The 22,133-nt window shown below is 43.5% G+C and overlaps 1 protein-coding gene across 1 annotated transcript in view; it reads left to right on the top strand.

Moving 5' to 3' along the window:
- The window catches only part of kcnh2b (potassium voltage-gated channel, subfamily H (eag-related), member 2b), a 296,712-nt gene extending 275,897 nt beyond the window's left edge, over window positions 1-20,815 (top strand). The window contains exons 14-22 of the mRNA XM_087845832.1: window positions 174-426; window positions 3,040-3,233; window positions 6,090-6,192; window positions 8,911-9,062; window positions 9,150-9,288; window positions 9,378-9,567; window positions 10,205-10,310; window positions 10,389-10,490; window positions 13,250-20,815. Coding sequence (XP_087701958.1) covers window positions 174-426; window positions 3,040-3,233; window positions 6,090-6,192; window positions 8,911-9,062; window positions 9,150-9,288; window positions 9,378-9,567; window positions 10,205-10,310; window positions 10,389-10,490; window positions 13,250-13,660 — 1,650 coding nt within the window. The 3' untranslated portion in view covers window positions 13,661-20,815. The remainder of the gene's footprint in view (window positions 1-173; window positions 427-3,039; window positions 3,234-6,089; window positions 6,193-8,910; window positions 9,063-9,149; window positions 9,289-9,377; window positions 9,568-10,204; window positions 10,311-10,388; window positions 10,491-13,249) is intronic.
- The last annotated feature ends 1,318 nt before the right edge of the window (window positions 20,816-22,133 follow it).

The following is a 22,133-nucleotide window of genomic DNA, read 5'->3' as shown; positions in this document are numbered from 1 at the left end:
TCATTCAGTCGCTGCTAATAGCGTCTATCCACCCCACCTCTCTTCTTCTCTTGCCTTCTCCTTTCGTCCTCCTTCTACTTTACCTTCCTTTCGCTCTTTATTTTGCATCTTTTTATCGTCTACGTTCATTCACCTCTTTATTTTCCTCGTGTCTCCCTGCTTCTCCTCCCCAGGTGCTGAAAGGTTTCCCTGAGTGTCTCCAGGCTGATATCTGCCTCCACCTTAACCGGACGTTGCTGCAGAACTGCAAGGCTTTTAAAGGCTCCACGAAGGGCTGCCTCAGAGCGCTGGCCATGAAGTTCAAGACTACCCACGCGCCCCCGGGTGATACGCTGGTCCACGCTGGCGACGTCCTGACCGCCCTCTACTTCATATCCAGAGGATCCATAGAGATACTGAGGGGAGACGTGGTGGTCGCCATCTTGGGTAAATGAATGAGGATATTCATGCTTCACTGACACTTGTAGAGAGAGGCAGCGTGACAACAGCGATAGCACAATGTTTATTATCACCAGGAACTACCCAGATCCGGATACTACGGATCCATGTTTTCATGTTGTTCATGCCAAAGGGCGTTGCAGCAGAAATCAAGACTCATCAGACCAGGCTTCATTTTTCCAACCTTCAAATGTCCAATTTTGGGGAGCATGTAAAGAGTAAAGTGTGTCTTCAGTTTGCTCTTCTTAGTCGACCGGAGCGACACCTGTGTGGTCTTCTGCTGCTGTAGCCCTTCTGCCCTCTTCTGCTTCATGTTGTGCTTTCAGAGATGCTCCTCTGACTCATCCAGACGACATCCAATCGCTGGAAATGTTCTCTTTGTTGGCCCATTCTCTGTAAACCCTGGAATAGTGTGGGGAGAAATACCGGCCCACCAACAATCATGTTGTCACCAATGTTCCCTCTAAGCTGGCACGGTCTCTGCGCACAGAAAATCTGTGTTGCACACAAAAGAAATCTAACCTGAATTGAAATTAAAATTAATATTTAACAATCCTGTTTTGCAGTGTTAGTCAGTGACTGGCTGCTCCCGTATGGGATCAGAACGATGCCACCTTATCCTATAGTCCAGCCAATGATGTGATTCACATTCGTATATACGCAGCTAATCAACGTGGCTGACAGGCTCTGACAGCGTCCTTATGTGCCGACACCGGTGTTTTAGCAAAGCGGCTGATGTGGAGTGAAGCCACGTTAATGACAACGTGTACAACCATTGGAGATGTGAGCAGGACAGACGGAACAACTGACGGGAAAAGTGTGGACTTTATACCAGTTTTTAAATTGTGTTGATCGGCCACGTAAAACCAGAGTTATGATAAAATATCTGCAATGTTTGGTTTTGTTCCTGAATACTGTCGTTGTTTATATTTACTGCGGGAAGAAACGTAACGTAACGAAACGTTTTATAAGGAAAACGCTCGAAAGCCTGTGAGCAAAAACAAACCCCACCCTCCACCTTTCCTATTCGTCCAAAAAAGTACCATGTCGACCAATCAAAAAATGATATGGCAACGTGGCATCTAGTTGTTAAGAAACAGGGGGAAGTTTTAGGAGTGACGGCGTGTTTGAGATGTGAGAGATTTGAGACTTTTAGCGCAAATCTTGTGAAGTGAGTGTAGTTTTGTTGTGTGTGTCCGAACAATGAGGCGACTGCTGAATGTTACAGGTGTTACAGCAGTGATACATCTGCTGCTGTCAGGCCTGCAGGTATCAGGCTGTTGTTCTCCTTCATCTCATAGTGGACAGAAATGATTTTTTGGAGTGGCACAAATAATTTGTGTGACATCAGATTTGATGCAGAACAGCTGATTGTTCTGTAAATAGTTTGAAATGTTTGTTAAAAAATGCCTTGGCTGCATTTTTAGGTAAACAGCTGCAAAACACTTTGTTGTTTGCACAACTCAGTTACTTTTTTGAAGAAGTAACTATATAATTAATTGCCCAACATTGGTCATTATTTACTGTATTTGCAGACAGAGTTACAGACTCTCTCCCAGACCACAGACTCATAATACAGTCAGAGCTTTATAAAAAAAGAAAGTTGTACTTTCAAAATTGGAGTTCAAGTTATTTTTCCTTCCAATAGTGATAACATGCTACACAGGTCAGGAACAAGATTTTTTTACATTTTCATTGTAAGTGGGCTAAAGCAGTTAATTAAAAGTAGTCTAACATAAATGTTGTAATTTGATTACTTTAATAAACATGTAACTTGGATGATTCGATGCTGGCGTGACCACAGTGCACACGTCGCTCACAGTGGTCCAAGGACCGCTCAGGGAGTTTGTGTGTTCGCTCAGACACGTGAAACATTAGAGGGAACATTGTTTGTCACGTGCTGATGCTCGGTTAAAACCTCAGCAAGTCGTCTTGATCGCTGCTACCATGTGACTGTCAGATTAGATGTTTACGTTAATGAGCAGGCGAACAAGTGTACTTAACAAAACGGCTGGAGAATGTATATAATAATGTGTCTCCTTGGTAACTGTGAGGTCACAGGTGACTTGATAAAACAAGAGTTTTAAATTTTAAATCTATAAAAACTGCAGTATTTACTGTGCTAGACAACACAGTGCACAGGAGTTTCTGTTTCCTGAAGCTTGCCTAACACAGCCACATAAGCATGAGCTGGTTCTGCCATCTACTGGTAACAGCAGCACTGCTCCACATACATGACACAAGCTGTAGCTCCCTGCAACAAGACACTGATCGATCTTTTTAAGTAACATGCATGTAGGTGTGGAGTGTGCAGGCATCACACATCTTTCTTTCTTACCCTATAAAAACAATCAGTTAACTTCATGCACTCATTTGTAAACAGATACATTGAAACCAAATTAGAACAGATGTTTCTGCTTTGGAAACAAACTTTATTTGCTATATTCACTGAGATTTAAAATATGATTCACACAGCTGACATTTAAGTCCAATAAAAGGTTCTTACAGCTCCACCTGATGCATCACAATATTGCTTTGTTGACTGCTTGTATAAGATCAACAATCAAATACGTGCTTTTCTGTTCTTTCCTCCCTTCCCAGGGAAGAACGACATCTTCGGCGAGCCCATCAACCTGTATCACCGACCCGGTAAATCCAACGCTGATGTGAGGGCTCTAACATACTGCGACCTTCATAAGATTCTGAGAGAAGATGTTCAGGAGGTGCTGGACATGTATCCTGAGTTTGGAGATCACTTCTGGAACAACCTGGAAATCACCTTCAACCTCAGAGACGTGAGTTTCAAACTCCTCCCACAGCAGACGCCAATAAAGCCTCATAAGAGTGGCTCGGTTCATAATCGAAATACATAAATAATATCAGTGAAGCCAAAGTTTATTTTCAAAATTCTGTTTTTGTATTGACGACCAGCTGATGGGTTTTTGTGGTTGTGGGATGGAAGCTGGTGTGATCACAAAAAGACAACTATGACTGTGAAATGAAACCTGTCACAATGGCCACGGGCCGATAGCTCGATCGGAGTTGATTGCAGATAACCACAACAGAGACGGCTCAACGTTTTGCAGCGTTTATTATTTAGTCAACAAGTGAATATGTGGCAGGGTGTCGCTAATGATGTAACCGTGTGACAGCGGGGGTGAACGGGGGTCTAGCAGGTTGCGACGGGAACGGAGCGGTTGCGTCTGGGAAGAAAAGAGAACAGGGTTAAGAAGGCGGCAGGTGCGGGGTATCCAAGCAGAGGTGAAACTGACTGATAGTGCTTACTGGTGACCGGCGTGAAGCTCGCTTTGAGGGAGAGGCAGCGATAGTCCAGGGGAGTAGGGGAGAGGCTGGCAAACCTGAGTGCCGCTGTGTCCAAGGTGGTGAGTAGGCAGGTGAGGGTCCTCGTATTTTTCCTGAATATGAAGATGATCCACAGAGAGCTGAGGTTGAGGGCGATAGCAACGTAGAGTCAATACCAACGTGAGGTCGTTGACGAACTGGCGGTGAAGGAGAGTCTGAGGGGGCCTTAAATCCTCAACCTGATTGCCCTGAATCAGTCTCAGGTGTGCAGGACTGCAGCAGGGATGATGGCTCCGCCCAGGGGTGGAGACCAAGGAACTCAGGTGCCCGATGGTAGTGATGGTGAGATGAAGCCTCATGATGAACTGAAGCTTTCCACCCAAATGGTCGACTCATGGTTCGAAGCATTGTGATGATTCATTTGCTCTACTGCGCCATCAAGTGGACAATTCAAGTGAAGGCTCTGTGATTATAATGAAGTGTAAACCTCTAAACTGAATAAATAAATTGTTTTCTTGGTTATTTATCCCGAATATTGTCTCAGTATGTGTGATACAAAAGAGAAAGTGGAAACTATCAGGACAGAGTTTTGGTATGATTGTGTAACTGTTAGCCTCAGACAGTCAGTCAATAGTATAATTCAGATCATAGATCAGTACATTTGCATATTTTTATAACTATAAAAAGAAAGCTGACACTTTCGAGACTTTATCTAATGTGTGAGCATCACAGCAGATGCCTTAGATTAGAATCAGTGAGCTGTCGGCTTTCAGCCCCGACCGTGTCCGTGCTGTCTGGTGAGAAAGGCGACATCTCACTGATTCTGATGCGTCAGCGCTTTGTGTTTACGTCTTTGTGCAGAATCGATGTACCTGCTCTCATTTACTGTTTTAGCTGTTTGGTGGTGGTTGAAATGTAGTAATATTTATATTAAAAATCGATTCAGGATTTTAATGAATCGATATCACGTTATCCAAGCTAGAATCGATTTTAATCGATAATCAAAACCCGCTAGTACCTGTGTAATCATGCTTATGTACATCTGGATAATGACACAAACTAGTATTTGGCGCTTCACTTTTTAATAAACTAAAAGACAGAAATCAGATTATAGGATCTGTAGTGTTGTTTATTTATATTATGGTGCTTATCATTTGTGATATTTATTACTGTGTGCATACTTTATTAGGAGAGATAAAATAAAACAAAAAATCTCTTCCTTCCTGGTTCCATCAAAGAAGAAATGCTCAAGTAACTATGTAACACGTACGTAATCCAATTCCACAACACAGTGTGATGGGAAATCAGCTGTGTTTTCTGCCCATTTTATTTCGAATCTGGCGTGAACCGGTGAACCAGTCCCTGAATCAGTCACGTGGTACGGACTGCTCGCGAGGCCTCGAACGTCACTGCATAGCCTCGATACGCGCTTCACAGAAACGCCCCCGAGATTACCCGACACACGATTCGACGCTTCGACACACAGGACACATCACTACCTGATGGAATTTTCCAGTCGAGTCTCCAGATCCTGACAAAACCTGCCCAAGTGTTTCAGACTGTTATTAATGCCTAACATAAGTCCTACTTTTTTATTATTCTTATTATTATCATTTTGTAAAACAAAAATGAGAAAATCCAACAAGATGTGCAGAACTTTGAGCTTCATTCACAGGAAGAAGCCTTTGTTTTCCTGTCTTTACCGTCCACAGCAGACAACAGGAGCTGGTTATTTTGTTGCTATACGCATCAAACTGTCAGTGGATGGTTGAGCAGAGGTGCAGGTGCTGTAGGAATATGAACGGTGGACTGGTGACCTGTTCAGGGTGTGAACACTATGACTGCTGGACAAGCGGTTAAGAAAGGGATGGGTAGCTGCTGCTGCTGATAGCAGGTGCAGCTACCTGATGCTGTCTGTCTCATTGTTGCTCGTACTCAGGCAGAACCTGGGTAAAAACAGCCTTTACGTCCCCGGGCTTGTTCTGGTTGTGAGTGAAATCATTCTGCACGGTGTGTCTTTGCTTTGTCGACAAGCTGCTTTGGATTTGCAGCCACATTTCTCCTTTTGTTGCCGTGGAAGCCGCAGCGTTGGCACGCCGTCGGTGCCTGCTGAGAAAGGAAATAGAGTAGAGAACACACGCGTGCACACACACTGCATATTGATGCGACTCAGGAAATAAGTCTATTAATAACAGCATTTTTTCAAGACTCTGAGCTAATAAGCTACAGTGTGGCGTTGTGTCTGGCTGCAGGTATGATGGTATCTTTATTCCATCCATTGCAAAGAATATTGATTTTACAAATCACCACACTTCTCCTCCAATGATGAACGCTGTTTTATATTTCAGACCAACATGATCCCAGGTTCTCCCAGCAGTGACGACTCCAACTCTGGTGGGTTCAACAAGTTAAGGAGACGTAAACTATCATTCAGAAGACGCACAGAAAAAGGTAACCCGTCCTCCCTGGGTCTCATCAGTCAGTGTTTCACCGTTACTCTGCTGAATGTTTACTGTGTTATTCTGTACACGCCTCCCTTGGACATCATTATTATTAGGAGCCAGTTTTCCTGTTTATGAACCCCGGTTACACAAAGCAGTTAGATAAACTACAGGCATGTTGTAAATGTGTAAGCGCCTGCGTGACAGGTCGTTTTCTCCTTTAAATTCAGACAAAGCTGAGATGATTGTAGCTGACTCTAAAAATCTCATGTGCTTAATTAGATCATGACATTAGCATGACTCCAGTAACACAGCCAGAAATCTTGGAGCTATTTTTAACCAGGATGTGTCCTTTAACACACAGGACTGCTTTCTTTTATGTGTGCAATAGCTCTAAAATAGAAACATGCTGTCTCAAAGTGACATTGAAAAGCTAGTTAATGCATTTATTACTTCAGTGCTGGAACATTCTGTCATGAACCAAAGTTCAGTACACAAGCTGGACCCAGAAGCAGAGACAACACGCACAGGAGTACGAAAAATAAACTTTATTTCAGCTAAAGGTGTCCCGGAAGGGTCAAAGGAAAACACGCGAGAAACTAGAAAAACCAAGGGACCGGGGGATGAGTAGCAGCATACGTGGGGGAGAGTATGAGTCTTACAGTCAAAGCGGGGCCGTGGGAGCCGGAGGGAGGGGTGAGGGTCCGCGGGGGAGCTCCAGGAAAGTAGAGGCGATCGGTACCGGAGGCGATCCAGGCGGCTCAAAAACACGCCGAGCTGTTACCTGAGCGCAAAGGAAAAGATTAGCGTTTGCTCAGGTAAATGAGGGTTTTCACAACCGCCTTCCCGTGGGTGTACGTTACCGCTGTGAGACGACTAGCGGACTGGCGTGGAGCAGCTGGCTGGGCTGGATCAAATAGTCCACCTGATAATCGCCTGAGATGGGATGCAGGTGTGGAGTTAACAGCCACACCCGTGGGCGTGGGCATCCCATCAGCTCCTCGGACACCGGGCCGCGGAGCATGACACATTCCTTATTGTCAGGCTGTTCTAAAAGCTCAAAAGCTGCAGTGACAGGACCAAAGACGCCATCTTCTTCCCATACTGGCTCCTTTTCATTGGCTCCCTGTCAAAATCCTTCTTCTCACATAGAAATTTTGAATAACCGTACATCAAAGACCCCATAGTGTACCACGTTATAATAACAGAGTTTCTAAAAGTAGAATGGGAGGCTTCAACTGTCCCACTCCTCTGGAATCAGCTCCCAGTTTGATTTCAGAAGCAGTGTAGGTCAAGTTACTTGAAAATAGTAATCAGTAACTAATTACTGATTACTTCCCCAAAAAAGTAATCCCGTTACTTTACTGATTACTTATTTTCAAAAGTAATTAATTACTTAGTTACTTAGTTACTTTTTAAAAACACGATTTACAACCTGAATAGGTGATAAAGTGATAGATCTTTCAGCCCAATTCTACTTTTTCTGCATAATCATCATACAAAATGTAATCAAATGGAAAAGTCTCTTTTTAAAACTTGTTTTATTAGTTTTAATCTTTTAACTTTATGCATCAAGCAAAAATTTAATTATCTGCAACATTCTCTGACTGGAAGAAATTAGTTTAATATTTAAACCTATTTTCTGCACATTCCAGCACATAAAATAAAATATTTTTGTGTTTACACTCAGTCTTTCAAATAGATGCAAGTAAAACACAGCAGAAAATAAATAAAGTCAAAGACTAGCGGTCCTGTTGCTCTATTTTCACCTGTAAAGCAGGAGTGGGGTAGGCGGAGGGTTACCCTGGTGCAGGTGTGCAGCGGTCAGTGGAAGAATCCGCGAGTTTCTCTGTGAGTTTCCCATTACGTCGTAGCTACTCGGTGCTTGTTTGGAAGTTTAGGGTTTTTTTGCTGTAAAAAGAAGTTTTCTTCCCACGCACAACGGACACTAATGTTTTTGTCACTTTTTATGGAGTCAAACTCAAAGTAAGGTCAGTACTTCCACGCTTTAAACGCTGCACGCTCATACTCTCTCTGCACTCGATATATGATCCATTGTTGATCTGCACACAGCTGTTGTCACGAACGTCGCACTCGCTTACGTCACTGTCATGAGACATTCTCGCAAAAAAATCACGGTTTTAGTAACGCAGTAACGCAGCGTTCCTGCGGGAAAGTAACGGTAATCTAATTACCGTTTTTGCAATAGTAATCCCTTACTTTACTCGTTACTTGAAAAGAGTAATCGGATTACAGTAATGCGTTACAAGTAACGCGTTACTGCCCATCTCTGTTCAGAAGCACCCCTCTCTCATTCTGTTATAGGTTCTTTTCGCTCCCCTGGTGTTACACATCATTAACGTTTGTCTTCTCTCTCCCACAGTATCTGTTTCTTTCTGTCTCTCTTGTCTTTTCCCACTGGGCTGTCCCTGGGCCCGGCTCTGCCGGAGCTTTCTTCCTGTTAAAAGGGAGTTTTTCCTTCCTACTGTCACCAAGCGCTGCCCATAGAGCACAGTCTGATTGTTGGGTTTTCTCTCCACTATGTGGGATCTTTACCTGATAATAAAAGTGCCTTGAGGTGACTGCTGTTGTGAATTGGCACTTTATAGATCAGATTGAATTATTTTATGTGCTTGAATGGTCAAAGAAATACTATATTAATCTCCTTACTTCTAATCCAGCTGGACTGACCATCTTCTCCTTTTTATCCATCTATGCATCTGTCCAGATGATGCAGATGCTGGAGAAATAAAAAAGTCCCATAAGTCTGTGAGACGAAGACAGCGGGAGACGGCCCACAACCAAAAACAAGAGGAGGCGTCTAAGAGACCATGGGGGGCGCATCGAAGCTCCGTGTCCTCACATTCCAGTGGTGACGAGGTACGACTCCACGCTGCCACTGTGACTATTATACAGGATGGCGCTGTGAAAACTGATGTGGATGTTCTGGTCCTGCTCCTCTTATAGGGGGAGGAGTCAGTAGTGACTGGTCTCGCCCCTCCGTCTGCAATGCAAGAGAATCCACACAAGCAAGTCCCGCCCTTTACCGAGAACACCGAGGGTGATGGAGACCCCAAGCCTGGGAACACCTGCAACGCCCTGTCAGGTATGGTACGACAGAGACACACTCATCCTTTCCTACTGCTTTGCACACTCACATACACACCCACTCCTCCCCTCTCCACCCTCATATAGGCGCATTCTCAGGTGTGTCCAACATCTTTAGTTTCTGGGGAGAGAGCCGGGGGAGTGGTCAGTACCAGGAGGTTCCCAGCTGCAGCCTTGCCTCCCCTCCGCCCCTCAACACACCACTGCACAGCTTGAGCCGCCAGCAACGCAACCAGCTGGACACACGCCTGGACCTGCTGCAGAAACAGCTCAACAGGTACAACTAGCAGGGTTGCTTTTTTCTTTTTTAACGCCTCTACGGAGAGCTTCTCCTCTCGCTGCTGCAGCTGTGTAGCCTTTGGCTCAACGAGACTCTTTCTCAGGTCCAGTTGAGATAAAACGTTTGTACTCCTCTGTGCTGAGCTGTAGCTGCTGAGAAAGACGATATCTCCACGTTAGACTGATGAATGCCTCTGCTGATATGTGAAAACCTCTGTTAGACCTCAAAAAGTGTTGCCGAGTTTAAAATAGCAGCAGACCGGCTCCTAATTAGCCTGAGATAGGACAAAGAGGATGAGATGCAAACTTCTGCACGCGTCACGCACACATTTATCTACATCTGCAGTGTGACTGTGCGCCAAGACGCGTTTATGCTGAAAAGATAAAAGAAAACTCCTGTGGGGAAAAAGAATTGCTTTACTTTTAACAGACTAACAGCAGGATGTTAAGAGAAATGCACCGTTAGCAAAACAAAGTTTCAAAAAGTGTATTCGATACGACTCGAATCAGCAGTCTGGTCCGTTTATTTTTACTGCTAACTTCCTGTCTTTTTGAAATTGACATCAATCATGGATCAAATTTAAAATGGACTTGATAGACTCTTAACAGCAGATCATCTCTTATACACTGTGAAGGTTAGAGAGTCGCATGTCGACGGACATCGGCGTGATCATGCAGCTGCTGCAGAGGCAGATGGCGCTGGTACCTCCAGCCTACAGCGCTGTTTCATCACCACCTCAGGTAATAACGCACACAGCGTATGGGACTGGTGGTGGGTTACACTTCACGCTCACTAACAAGATGATGTTTTCTTTTCAGGCCTCACCCTACCCAGGTCCCGGTCCAGGACCCGGTCCGGGAGACGGAGTGCTTCCTCCTGGTACACCTCTCGAAACAGACACACTGGCCTCTCTGTCACAGGTGAAAAACGTACTGGCAAATCTTACCCTGCTGATCTGTCAGTAACATGTTAGACGTTTAAGCTCGTCTCTCAGTAGATACATTCAATCCCACAAACACTAAATAAATGCTTATTTTATTTATTTAGCATCTTGCACATGTTGTATATTTGGAGATGAATAAGGTACCTCATCTGTGACACACCCCAATGTGTCCAAGTGAGTGGGAATCATTCTTCATTTCTTATAACGTGTCGTTCATTTTATCCCCTCACTGATTAGCCTCTCCTGCTGTCTGCACGAGTGTTTACAAGAAACTAGGGATGCAACGATACCAATTTTTTCAAACCGATACGATACCGATACTTGGATCTGAGTACTTGCCGATACAGAGTACAAAAACCGATACTTCTACCACACACACACACACACACACACACACAAATGCAATGAATTGGAAGACAGGTTTTATTTTATTCTCTGCCGATAAAAAATAAAATCTTAATAAAAATGACCACAAAAAAATTTCAAGTGAAAAATAAGCACTTCTGTTAAATTATTGCAGAGTCTCCACATTGTAATTTTACAAAATATCACTGAACTATTGGCACTGTCTCGAGCTTTCAGAATAATAAATAAACACTTCTGTTTGGAATAAAATAAATACAAATTAGGTTTGAGAATAAAATAAACTTTTAAATTGTTGCAGAGTGTCCATATTGTAAACTAACAAACAAAATAACGAAAGTATTTGGCATTGACGAACTCCTCATCTGCCCGTGGATCATCAGTCCACTGTGCCGTTAAACCGAGGACTGACATCACGCACACACTGCTTGTCTTTACCTCTTCAGAAAGTTTTGGCACCATTATCTCCCTGATGTGTGGGCGGTTGGGAATTTCATATCGCGGCTCGAGTATGCTGAGAAGAATCCTATGTTTTCCACGACCGGCATTGGCTGGTCATCCAGAGCAATAAAATGAGTCGAGCCTCTGTTATTTTAACTGCCCGTGGATTTCCTCTTGACATTTTTCATCGCTTTTCCAAAACCTGAGTTAAAGTTGGCTGTTCCACACTGCTGACATTTTGTTTAGCCTAGCTACAGCAGCCTCCAGTTTCTCTTTTTTATCTGGAGCCGCCAGTCTCACTCGTCTAACCCTGTGCCTGTTTAGCGTGGGATGTCCCCCTAGTGGCCAATCTAAAAAACTACAACAGAAATGACAAGCCACCCTCTGATTAATGAAATAAGTTGGTATCGGTTAACTTTTACGAGTATGAGTATACACACATTTTACAGTATCGGCCCCGATACCCGATACCAGTATCGGTATCGGTGCATCCCTACAAGAAACAGTTGAAGGTTCAAGGCATTTATATCATTCTAATTGCAGACAGACCTCTAGCTTTCCCATAAAAATGTTGAAGCTCCAGATTCAACAGTGATGTGATGATGCTACCAAAATACAGTCTGTCCAGAATGTAAACTTCGATATGACGACACAATCTTGAAGTGCAGCGTCAGGTGATCACAGAGCAGACGGCCTCTTTAGCCAAATGATCGGATGCCCCCGTGTTGATATGGTGCCTGGATCATCATAATTAATGGTGGTCCAGGTTCAACACTGCAAGTGACCAATCACATTGTTGTGATGTCATAGTTTTGTAACGTTTTGTAATCCCACACAGCAAACCCAAACCTGTCTCCGCAGATCTGAACACAATCATGTCAATCATGAAACATTTTACATATATATTAACTAGTTACTAGACGTAACTAGACGATGCTGTCTGTGTTGAGAGCTCAGTGGATCTGCGCTCGACAGTGCAGCCTAGGCGGAGTAGTCGAACGCAGATTCACTGAGCGCAGGGCAAGCTAGCAGACAGAAGCTAAGCTCGTTGCAACATGGCAAATTGAACCTCCCCCACCCTCATTCAGATCTGGCGTTTGGAAATATTTTGGTCTTCATGTGACGTATGACCCTGAAGGTAAGCACGTCATGGACAAAAGTAAAACAGTATGTTGGATGTGCCAGCAATGCTCAATTACATGGGTGGGAACTAGTGTGTTAGCGCAGTTAGCTCGTTAACGTGTTGGCCGTGGACGATCCGCGGTAGCTCGTTAACGGAGATTTGCCGTGTTGTGGCGTTAACGTCATTTCAGATTAACGCTGACAGCACTAGTGGGAACACAACAAATATGACTGCACATTTACTCCGACATCATCCTAGTGCAAAGACAAGTGGAAACAGACAAAAACAACAAGCACACATGCTACAAACGTTACCCGAGTCATTTAGACAGCCGTTAGCACATGATTCTCCTTATGGGGACCTGATATGTTTAATATGCTGCTGAGAATATAGCCCAGAAGAAGCGTATAGTAGAGCTTTTATTTTGGAAAGAGACATTTCTCTGTAATAAACTCTCTTTTCCAAAGATGAGGGATTTCTCCATCAGATAGATTAATTTTTTAGTACTTTGTTGTTTCAGCAACATTAAATTTAAAAACTGTACTTTTGAGTTAAAATATATATTTATAATTTTAATAAATGACAAATTAAAAAACCATGAACATTTTTTTGTATCGAAAAAATATCGAACCGTGACACCAAAGTATCGAACCGAACCGTGAATTTTGTGTATCGTTGCACCCCTAATATTAACATATCAACACAGCCAAAAACACACGTTTGGGTTTTTTGCAACATGCACAGGTATGAAGTCTTGCATGACTAATTTCTTCTGTTCTTGAAAAGACCTCTCTCTTCTTTCCCTACAGATCCTGCATTCCCAGGACTTCGAGGAGTTCCCAGCTAAACCTCTTGACTCTCTGCAGACCCAGGACACGTCTCTGATCAACACAAGCCAGAGCCAGCTCGCCCCTTCTGGACTGGACAGACTAGGCCAGCATCTCGGACTAGTCGGTGGAGCTGGAGTCGTTTCAGTGGCAGTGGTAGGTTCAGGATCAGGTTTAGGTTTAGAGTTAGGGAGTGGGGAGGGTTCAGTTTCTAGCTTAGGAGCAGGGTTAGATTTTGGTTCAGGGGTATGCATGGATGCTGGGACAGCTGCTGCAACAGGAGTCTCACCGCTGGATCCTGAAACCCCACGGAGGCTATCGCTCCAAGAACCACAGACACCCCTGGACTCACGGACACCACAGAGACACAGCTCCGACCCAGGGGGGAGCTAAAGAAGACACGGGGATGAGGGGAAGGAGAGTGGGCTCAAGGCAGGGACACAGAAAACGAGACTGTTGCATTCAGCAACTCTTTAAGTTTGGTTCCACCGCTCCATGTGGCACTTTGGATTTCAGGAGACACCTACTGTACCTGCCACTTAGCCTTTTAGGGCACCCAGCTACTGTATCTTCACTGTCAACCTCTCAATAAGGACTCACTGCCCAGAGAACGTGAAGCAGGCAGGGGGTTGAGGCCTTTCATTATCTCTGTCTGAAGTCCCACCCTCTCCTCGGGAAACACTTGGAGCTTTCTGAGCCCCACAATGGTACAACCTTTAACCAAAACCACACACTGAGTGAACATAGTCTGGACCTCTCAGTCGTCCTTCTTAGGATGTCGCTTTTTTCAGACTTACATATAAACGACTGCTAACTTGTAGAAGAATCCCTTTACTGCTGTATCCAGTGTTGGATGACTGACGAGTACCATCGAAGACAACATTGAACAGAACGACGAAACAAGTAGCCATTTACGTCTTGCACTGAAAATCCTATTGATACGATGATTATTCTATTCTATATGTCCATGGCGCTTCCGATAAACTCTCAAAATTGTAGTGTTAGCTGGCCTAACAGGAGTCCTGCTGTCTCGTCCTGTCATTGGTTCCTTCCCCCTGAAGTCCTACACCCAAGAGGTGGAGCTGATGTTCCACACTTCCCAAGAGCACACTGGATTGGCTGGTTTGCACCTCAGGGGTGGGAACTGGAGGGTAAAAAGCCATGAATTTTCTTGATGAACATATCAGCTGCCCTGTCATAAACATTGTACAGATTTGCTAGGGAGTGAAGAACATTTGGCACGCTTAGGCAGCGTCGCAAACAGGTAAACTGGCAAACTTACAAGTTTTCCACGAGAACAGTGCACCAAAAATTAAAAAACACACAAAAAACAGCTTACTAATTTCACGAGCTACGAGTTGTGACCTTACAGCAAAGTTGTGTTGGATTATTTTTGACACAATGAAGTCGGCAGTGACTGGATACTGGAACGCTTGGATGTGTAACGTCACATCAAAGCTCGTGCATAAAGGGAAAACATGCCGAGTGATTCTAGTTTATCGTAGGTTGAATTTGCTACCTCAGATTTCATTGGTTTCTTTTTCTCCTAAGCATGCACCCAGAAAGCTTCTACTGTGTACATAAGCGTTTGTCATGTGATCCGTAATTACACAAGTTTGCCAGTTTACAACGACCAGCCGAATGCGCCATTATTCTATGTACAGTATAATATGCAAACACTGGCAAGACGACAGGAGCGAGTGTGATTTAATCTACGTGTGTGATGAGTTCAGGTCCAAAGCTTTTTATGTGTGCGTTCGTCCTTGTTTTTGTCTTTCTGTCTGCAGAGCGTGGTGATTAGTACGTTTGCATCCATGCACTGTCAAGGGTCATTGGTTTTTAATTTCCAAGTTTTTGTCTAGAAAGAAAAAAAGATGTGAACACCTCCATTAAACAGGCAAATGACAGTTTAGTGTTTGAATTGATAGCACAAACCCTTTACAATGTTGACATCTACGGCTGCAGAGAACACAGGAAGGAGAAACTGCACCTGACACAGTTATTTTACAGCATTATTTCAGTTACCTCCCACTTTGGGGTCCCAACATCTCATCCTTGTCACAAACTTTTAATGCAGATTCTTGCAGAGGTATGAAAAGGCTGTAATTACTTCATCACACCACTGCTTTATCTATGTGATGAGTTTAGAAACACAGCATGCAATACGTTTAGAAACAAACCAGTTTTGTTCTAGCTCATTAGAAATGTACTCCTTGACAGTCCTTTGATTCAGGATTGATTCTGTTCAGGTGCATCAGAAGATGTGTCTGGTTCCATTTAACCTTTCACGCAGTGCAGTTATCAACCGAGGGAAGAAGACGCGTAGCTTCAAACTGTTGGCGCTGCCGTCCATCTTAAATATCCATCCACAGCACTTCATCAGTTCAAAGCAACAGTAAAAATGTTATCAGTAACCAGTTGAATGACATCTGAATAATGGCATTTCCTTCTGTTTATAAGTGCTTCTTTCGCATACTGTAGACAGACACGTACAGTTGTGGTTTTAAGTTTACCGACGCTCATCATGGACATGAATGTCAAGGCAATACTGGGCTTTCAAAGGTTTCTTTGGACTACTCTTTCCCTGGCGTAGGAATAGAGCTACAGAGCTGCAGCGCTGCACCTGGACTCTAAAGCAGCTGTGATTAACCCTAACCCTGTGCTGCAACCTAACGCATCAGGTCGACGCACACAACAGCGATGGGAATGTCATCGAGGATCGTGGTGTTTCCAGTCCCGTGGTCAGTTGGGACGTGGAAACACAAAATAAATCTGACAACTCTTCTATGAAGAATTAGTAGAGTCCAGCTAAAATGGTTGCATTCTTAAGCAAGGTCCAAACAGTTTCCACTGGTTTGCGGGCAGCACTTTGGAAAAGTTTATCTCACTTGCTTTAGTTTATGTTTAGGTTACTACGCTGTTGAAACACCTGGTCACATTCAATTTTCAACTGATGGTTTGAGGTTTTGTGGATAAAATGTGACATGGTCTGTTTCCTTCATTATAACATTCACGCTGTTCAATGTACCATTTCAACTGATGTGACCACCACCATGCTCAACAGTTGGTGGTGTTCTTGGTGTTTCTCCAAACGAGCCTCGGGTAAATTTCGCCAAGTTTAATGGTGAAGGGCGAAGGGTGAAGGTCTTCCTTCTTGGACAACAATTTGTCTTTCTGCTTGCAAACTCGCTTAGTTACAGACAGTGACAGTGATGTTCGAGCATGTTACAGTTTCCTCTTAGCTGAGCGTAGAAGTTTGAGTCTGACCTCAAGCAGAGCACAGTTCTTTAGAAGTAAATGGTACATGGCCTGTATTTGTATAGCGCTTTTACTAGTCCCCACTAGGGACCCCAAAGCGTTTTGCACACCAAGTCATCCACCCATTCACACACTGGTGGAGGCAGCTACAGTTGTAGCCACAGCTGCCCTGGGGCAGACTGACAGAAGCGAGGCTGCCATATCGCGCCATCGGCCCTTCTGGCCATCACCAGTAGGCGGTAGGTGAAGTGTCTTGCCCAAGGACACAACAACCGAGACTGTCCGAGCCGGGGCTCAAACCGGCAACCTTCCGATTGCAAGGCGAACTCCCAACTCTTGAGCCACGATCGCCCCCCGATCTGGACTAAGTGACCCCAAGAGATTCTCTGACTCTTTCTCAGATGTACGCCGAGCTTCTTGAAATCTCTCATTGTACTGTGTTAGTCAGTCTGTTGCATTTATGGCTCAAAGGAATGTCTACAAAAGGTAAATTTCCTACTCTTCACAATATTTGTTGTGCAGTCATTGCATCCCAGAAAAAGAACACGTCACAGAAATGACTGAAAGCCCGATACTGCCAAATCATTCATATCCAGATGTCCAGAAGCACGTACAACTAGAACTGTAAGGTCACGAGGATGAGTCTGGGATGTTAATTACTGTAAATGGCCTAAGGAGAATGGCGTGCACTGAGCTTACAAACTGTGTGTCAAAAAGAGAACATCTGTGAAGGAATAAGCAGCAACACTTTTTCTAATGTGATATAGAAGAGGACGCATACACTCTAAAAGATGTTACTGGTCATATGGAGTAAAGGTGGACAATCTGATATCCCTGTTGGTGTTCATCCTGCATTATCATTCAATTCAATTTTATCTATACAGCACCAAATCGCAACAACAGTCGCCTCAAGGCGCTTATATTGTAAGGTAGACCCTACAATAATACATACAGAGAAAAACCCAACAATCATATGACCCCCTATGAGCAGCACTTTGGCGACAGTGGGAAGGAAAAACTCCCTTTTAACAGGAAGAAACCTCCAGCAGAACCAGGCTCAGGGAGGGACAATGATGTTGGTCCGATCAACATTGCATCTGACCAATGACATCGTCTGAGTATTCAGCTAGCATTACCCCACGAAGTTAGCTAATGATTTTAAAAACTGTCACCAACAAACCAACAAACCTGGACTAACATTACAGTGATGACACAGGAACAACACCAGTCCAGGGATATGAGATGCACCCTGGAGACACCCAGATAGCCATAAAAGGTGATGGTTGCGTGTTGATACTCCTTTATATTCGGGGGAAAAACCAGGTTGTTTTTCTGCATTAATGGTCACTTTTGCACAGTCTCAAGATGAAGGAAAACAAACACCCATAACGTCTTCAAAATGTGTCTTCCCTTATACGCAGTTACATGGAAAGACCCTTTCCTGTACTACAAAATCAAAAGTTGTAATGGAGGAAGAGGGCAAGCTTGTTGTTGAAGTGCAATAGTCCTTTAAAGAGTTAAGACTTGTAGCAGCTTAACCACGTCCATTTGAAGTTAAAGCACTTTATTATCATTATTATTTTTAAACAGTGCAGATGTTGAATAAAGACTCAGGAATGTGTCTCAAAAAACTCAAAACCAACCAATCAGAAAGAAACGAATTGGATATGCGGTCACATTTCAGCAGAGTTCCCCTTTAATGCAGAAGTGTGAAGATTGTATTTCACTGTGGGTCTATTATGATGTGTCTGTGGATTTTTCACTTTGTTTCAGCATGTAACGGCTCTCTGTGTTCTGTCATTCTTTTGTTCACTCTGTATCGATATTTATTCAGTATGTATCCATATTTAATTAACATTATTGTACACTGAAAAATTCTCAATCAGCTCCTGCCTGCAGTCGAGGCCACGTTCGGTATCTCTCACCCGTTAGTGGAAATCGTCGGTGTCTGTGCGGTGATTGGGCCGTGCGTGTGCACTTTAAGTTTGAACCAAAGCAAGCCCGTGCTGTAAACAAACCACTGCTGGCGACATTGGAAACTCTAATCCAGCTCTTTCGCTCCCAAAAGATTGTCGTCATTTGAGTTAAGTGCAGAAATGCAGCTGGATTGAGCGTAACTGTAAACAAAGATCTTTTTAAATGGACTTGATTGGCGAGGGTGTGATGGGTTTGTTAGGATGATTGATGCTGTTTAGTTTCTGTTCAGTATTCTATAGTCGAAGCGTGAGTGAAAGCATCGCAGGTGTTTAAAGCTGTTAAGGTGACACTGACCAAATCTGCTGAGCTCTTCTTACTACTGGTTTATTTCACTGCCATCACCACTTTTGATTGGTTTTGGTTGGAAACAAAGAACTACTCTCGACCCAGTGGACCTGGCTTCTTTACAAGACTTTCTTTCTTTCTTTTGACAGTGCAGTCAGTGGTGTCTTTCAGCAGTGGGCTCCCATTGCCATCTCACATCCTGTAGTGAGTCTTCTGTTAGTGTTCAATGACAGTCACCTAGTGGCCTGAACTGTATCTTTACATTCAGAACTATGACCTCAAAACTAGAATGTGGTTGTTGTCGACTCTTCTTCTCTGACCTTGTATGTAACGGTAGACCTTAGTGCTAGAGGACGCATTTATGTATGCACACTGCATATTATAACAATAGAGGGTGCACTTTCCAAGAAAAAAGGGGGAATGTTTTGGTTTGTGGGCAGTTTTTGACTTGTGGGGGCTTCTTCCCCTTTGCATTTAGACACACACACACACAAAGATAAGAACTGCCTGCGCACTTAATACACATGCCTCCCCTTAACAGCTCTTCCATACTGCTGAGCTTTTTTCAGCTCTCTTCTACTTTCTATGAGTTCTCACAGACTTGCTATTTGTAGATATTTTGCGCACTTGAAGGAGGGAGGGGGGGTTTGGTACCGTTTACACAACACTGGATCTATTCTGCCTGTAAATACCACCTTCTATTACTTGTAAAGGAATCAAACTCTTTGGCACTTGTATAGCCAGCACTATGCAGAAACCGAACTTTCTTTGGCATGCTTTGAAATGCAGAAAACTATAGAGGAAAATATACAAAACAAATAAAGACTGCTCTAATTTCTTATTTAAAAAAAAACAACAACAAGGAGCTGTCCATGGTAAAAATGGATGTGACGACGATGACGGTGATGAGGGTGATGAAGCTAAAGACTTTTAATATTGTACACATTTTTACTTGCATGCTGCACTGAAAAATCATCCGGCAATGAGAAGGTTTGATGTGCGAAGCAGCGGATTTTTGCTGTATGCTTGCAGACTGTGTGTAGAGTGAAACACTGAATTCTTCCAGGTAACGGGAGAGTCGTTATTTATATAATACATATATACATACTACTTCCAGGTCATGGAAGAGCGGGGTACTGAATAGCTGCAAACATAGTGATCTTAGATGATACAAGATTATATTGTATACTTGTATCTTTGGTTGCAAACCACTGTAACAGAGTGATGCATGTGTGGCAGTCCTGGGCAGAACTGTTGACCGTTTCCAAAATATCCTGAAGCACTTGATTCCCCATGTCTGGTCTCCGGGCTGTCTCGCCTGGGGGGTTAAATAAAGTACACCTACATGAAAGGCATTTTTGGACCACATCTTGCTGTTTAAGTGTGACGTGGTGAAACCTCTTAGCAATAGCATATCTTTAACACATCTTGCTTAGAAGTACTGAGTCATGACATGTCCCATCAAAACCAGTACTTTTTAATGTACTCTGGCAGTCTATGGAATACTGCTTAGCCATAAAATAGTAACGCTAAGCTCGCCAGTGAAGCAGTTCTGGAAACCCGTTTTCTATAAAATTGGGAAAATGTGTAACATGTAACAGAATTGAAACCACAAACATGACATCAAATACTGAACATGAGCAACCAGTCACATGATTGGGTTAAAAAAGAAAGCCTGGTTACAATGTTTCTAGACGGCCTGCTGCCATCCTGATGATATCTACTTCAATGAAGGCCTTTGTCATTGTCTACATTCATCAGGACAATGCTAAACGTTCTCCAAGTGTTTCAACAGCACAGCTCTTCAGTAAGAGTCCAGGTGCTGAACTGCAGCAAATCTACATTTTACACATAAACCCAACTTTTTTAGGAAAATCTGGGTTGTCCAAAGCGCTAATGATTCATATCAAAGACAAAAGGTTGGAGGGGAAACGGTGATGCTCCAGGTTCTGATTGTGTGATAGCATAATCAAATAGTTGATCTTTATAAAATTTGAAAAATATTTCTTTCAATAAACCTCTTTGAAAGCAAAATCATCGTGACTGGACTGATTTCTGTGACATTTGCTTTGACAGTTATGGTAAATGGCCTGCATTTGTATAGCACTTTACTCAGTCTCTAAGGACCCCAAAGCACTTTACACTACATTCAGTCATTCACACACTGGTGATGGCAGCTACATTGTAGCCACAGCTGCCCTGGGGCGCACTGACAGAGGCAAGGCTGCCGGACACTGGCGCCACCGGGCCCTCTGACCACCACCAGTAGGCAAACATGGGGTTAGTATCTTGCCCAAGGATATTTCGCATGCAGCCAGGAGGCAGCCTGGGATCGAACCACCGACCTTCTGATTAGTGGCTGACCTGCTCTGCCACCTGAGCTACAGCCACCCCATGTTCTCTAACATTTTAGCACAGAAAAACACCTTTAAATCGGACACCTTTAAATGTGAGGTTGCTTTAAAAAGCACGTTTTCACACGTGTACACGATTATTGCTCCCAGAGGAATTACAAGGCTAAACAGCAGCCAGGTGCTGGTAATCAAATGCACTTGACTGAAGTGTGAGCACCTTTACAAAGACAGATGTTTCAGCAGGTCTGGGGCATTCAGGTGTGTGTCAGTGCATCAGCAATGATCTGCCTAAGAGCAATTGTTGGTTCTTAGCAATCTGGGAAGAGTTATAATTACAATATACAAATATACAATTTCAAGTCCATTATTCTACAGCAAGAAAAAATATTCACAAGTGGGAAACATTCAAGATAAATGCATAAAACCCAAGAGCTACATCTCAGACTCTACAGTTAATGTGTGAAATGTTAATGTTTATAATAGTACGACTACAAAAACATAAAGCAAATATGGCTTTTTTTTGGATGCTTCATCTGAACAAATCACAAGACCTCTGGAACAATGACCTTAGGACAGATGAGACCAGAGCTGTTTGGCCATAATGCACCGCATCACATGTGGTAAAACCATAGAACTGATATCAGTATCACTCCTCATACAATGAGTCGAGTAAAGTGATGGAGGGATGATGATTTGGGCTTCACAGAGGCAGGACTGGGCAGCTCGCAGTCACTGAGTCAACTATGGACACCTCTGTGTACTAAAGTCTTCTAGGATCAAATATGATGATTGAGCTAAAGCTTGGCCAGAGCTCGATGATGCAAGCGAGCAATGACCCCAACCACAGCACTACATCTACATCAGCATGGCTGAAAAGGAACAAGATCAAGGTGTTGCAATTACCTAAAGTTTTGACCTCAACCTGACTTACATGCTGTGGCAGGACCTTAAGAGCGCTGCGTAAAAATGAATGTCCACGAACTTCAATGAGC

The sequence above is a fragment of the Neolamprologus brichardi genome, chromosome 9 (assembly GCF_056152115.1).
Source record: "Neolamprologus brichardi isolate AB-2024 chromosome 9, ASM5615211v1, whole genome shotgun sequence".
Taxonomy (NCBI): domain Eukaryota; kingdom Metazoa; phylum Chordata; class Actinopteri; order Cichliformes; family Cichlidae; genus Neolamprologus; species Neolamprologus brichardi.
Note: the sequence above shows the minus strand (reverse complement) of the source record. Positions and strands in the feature narration are given on the sequence as shown.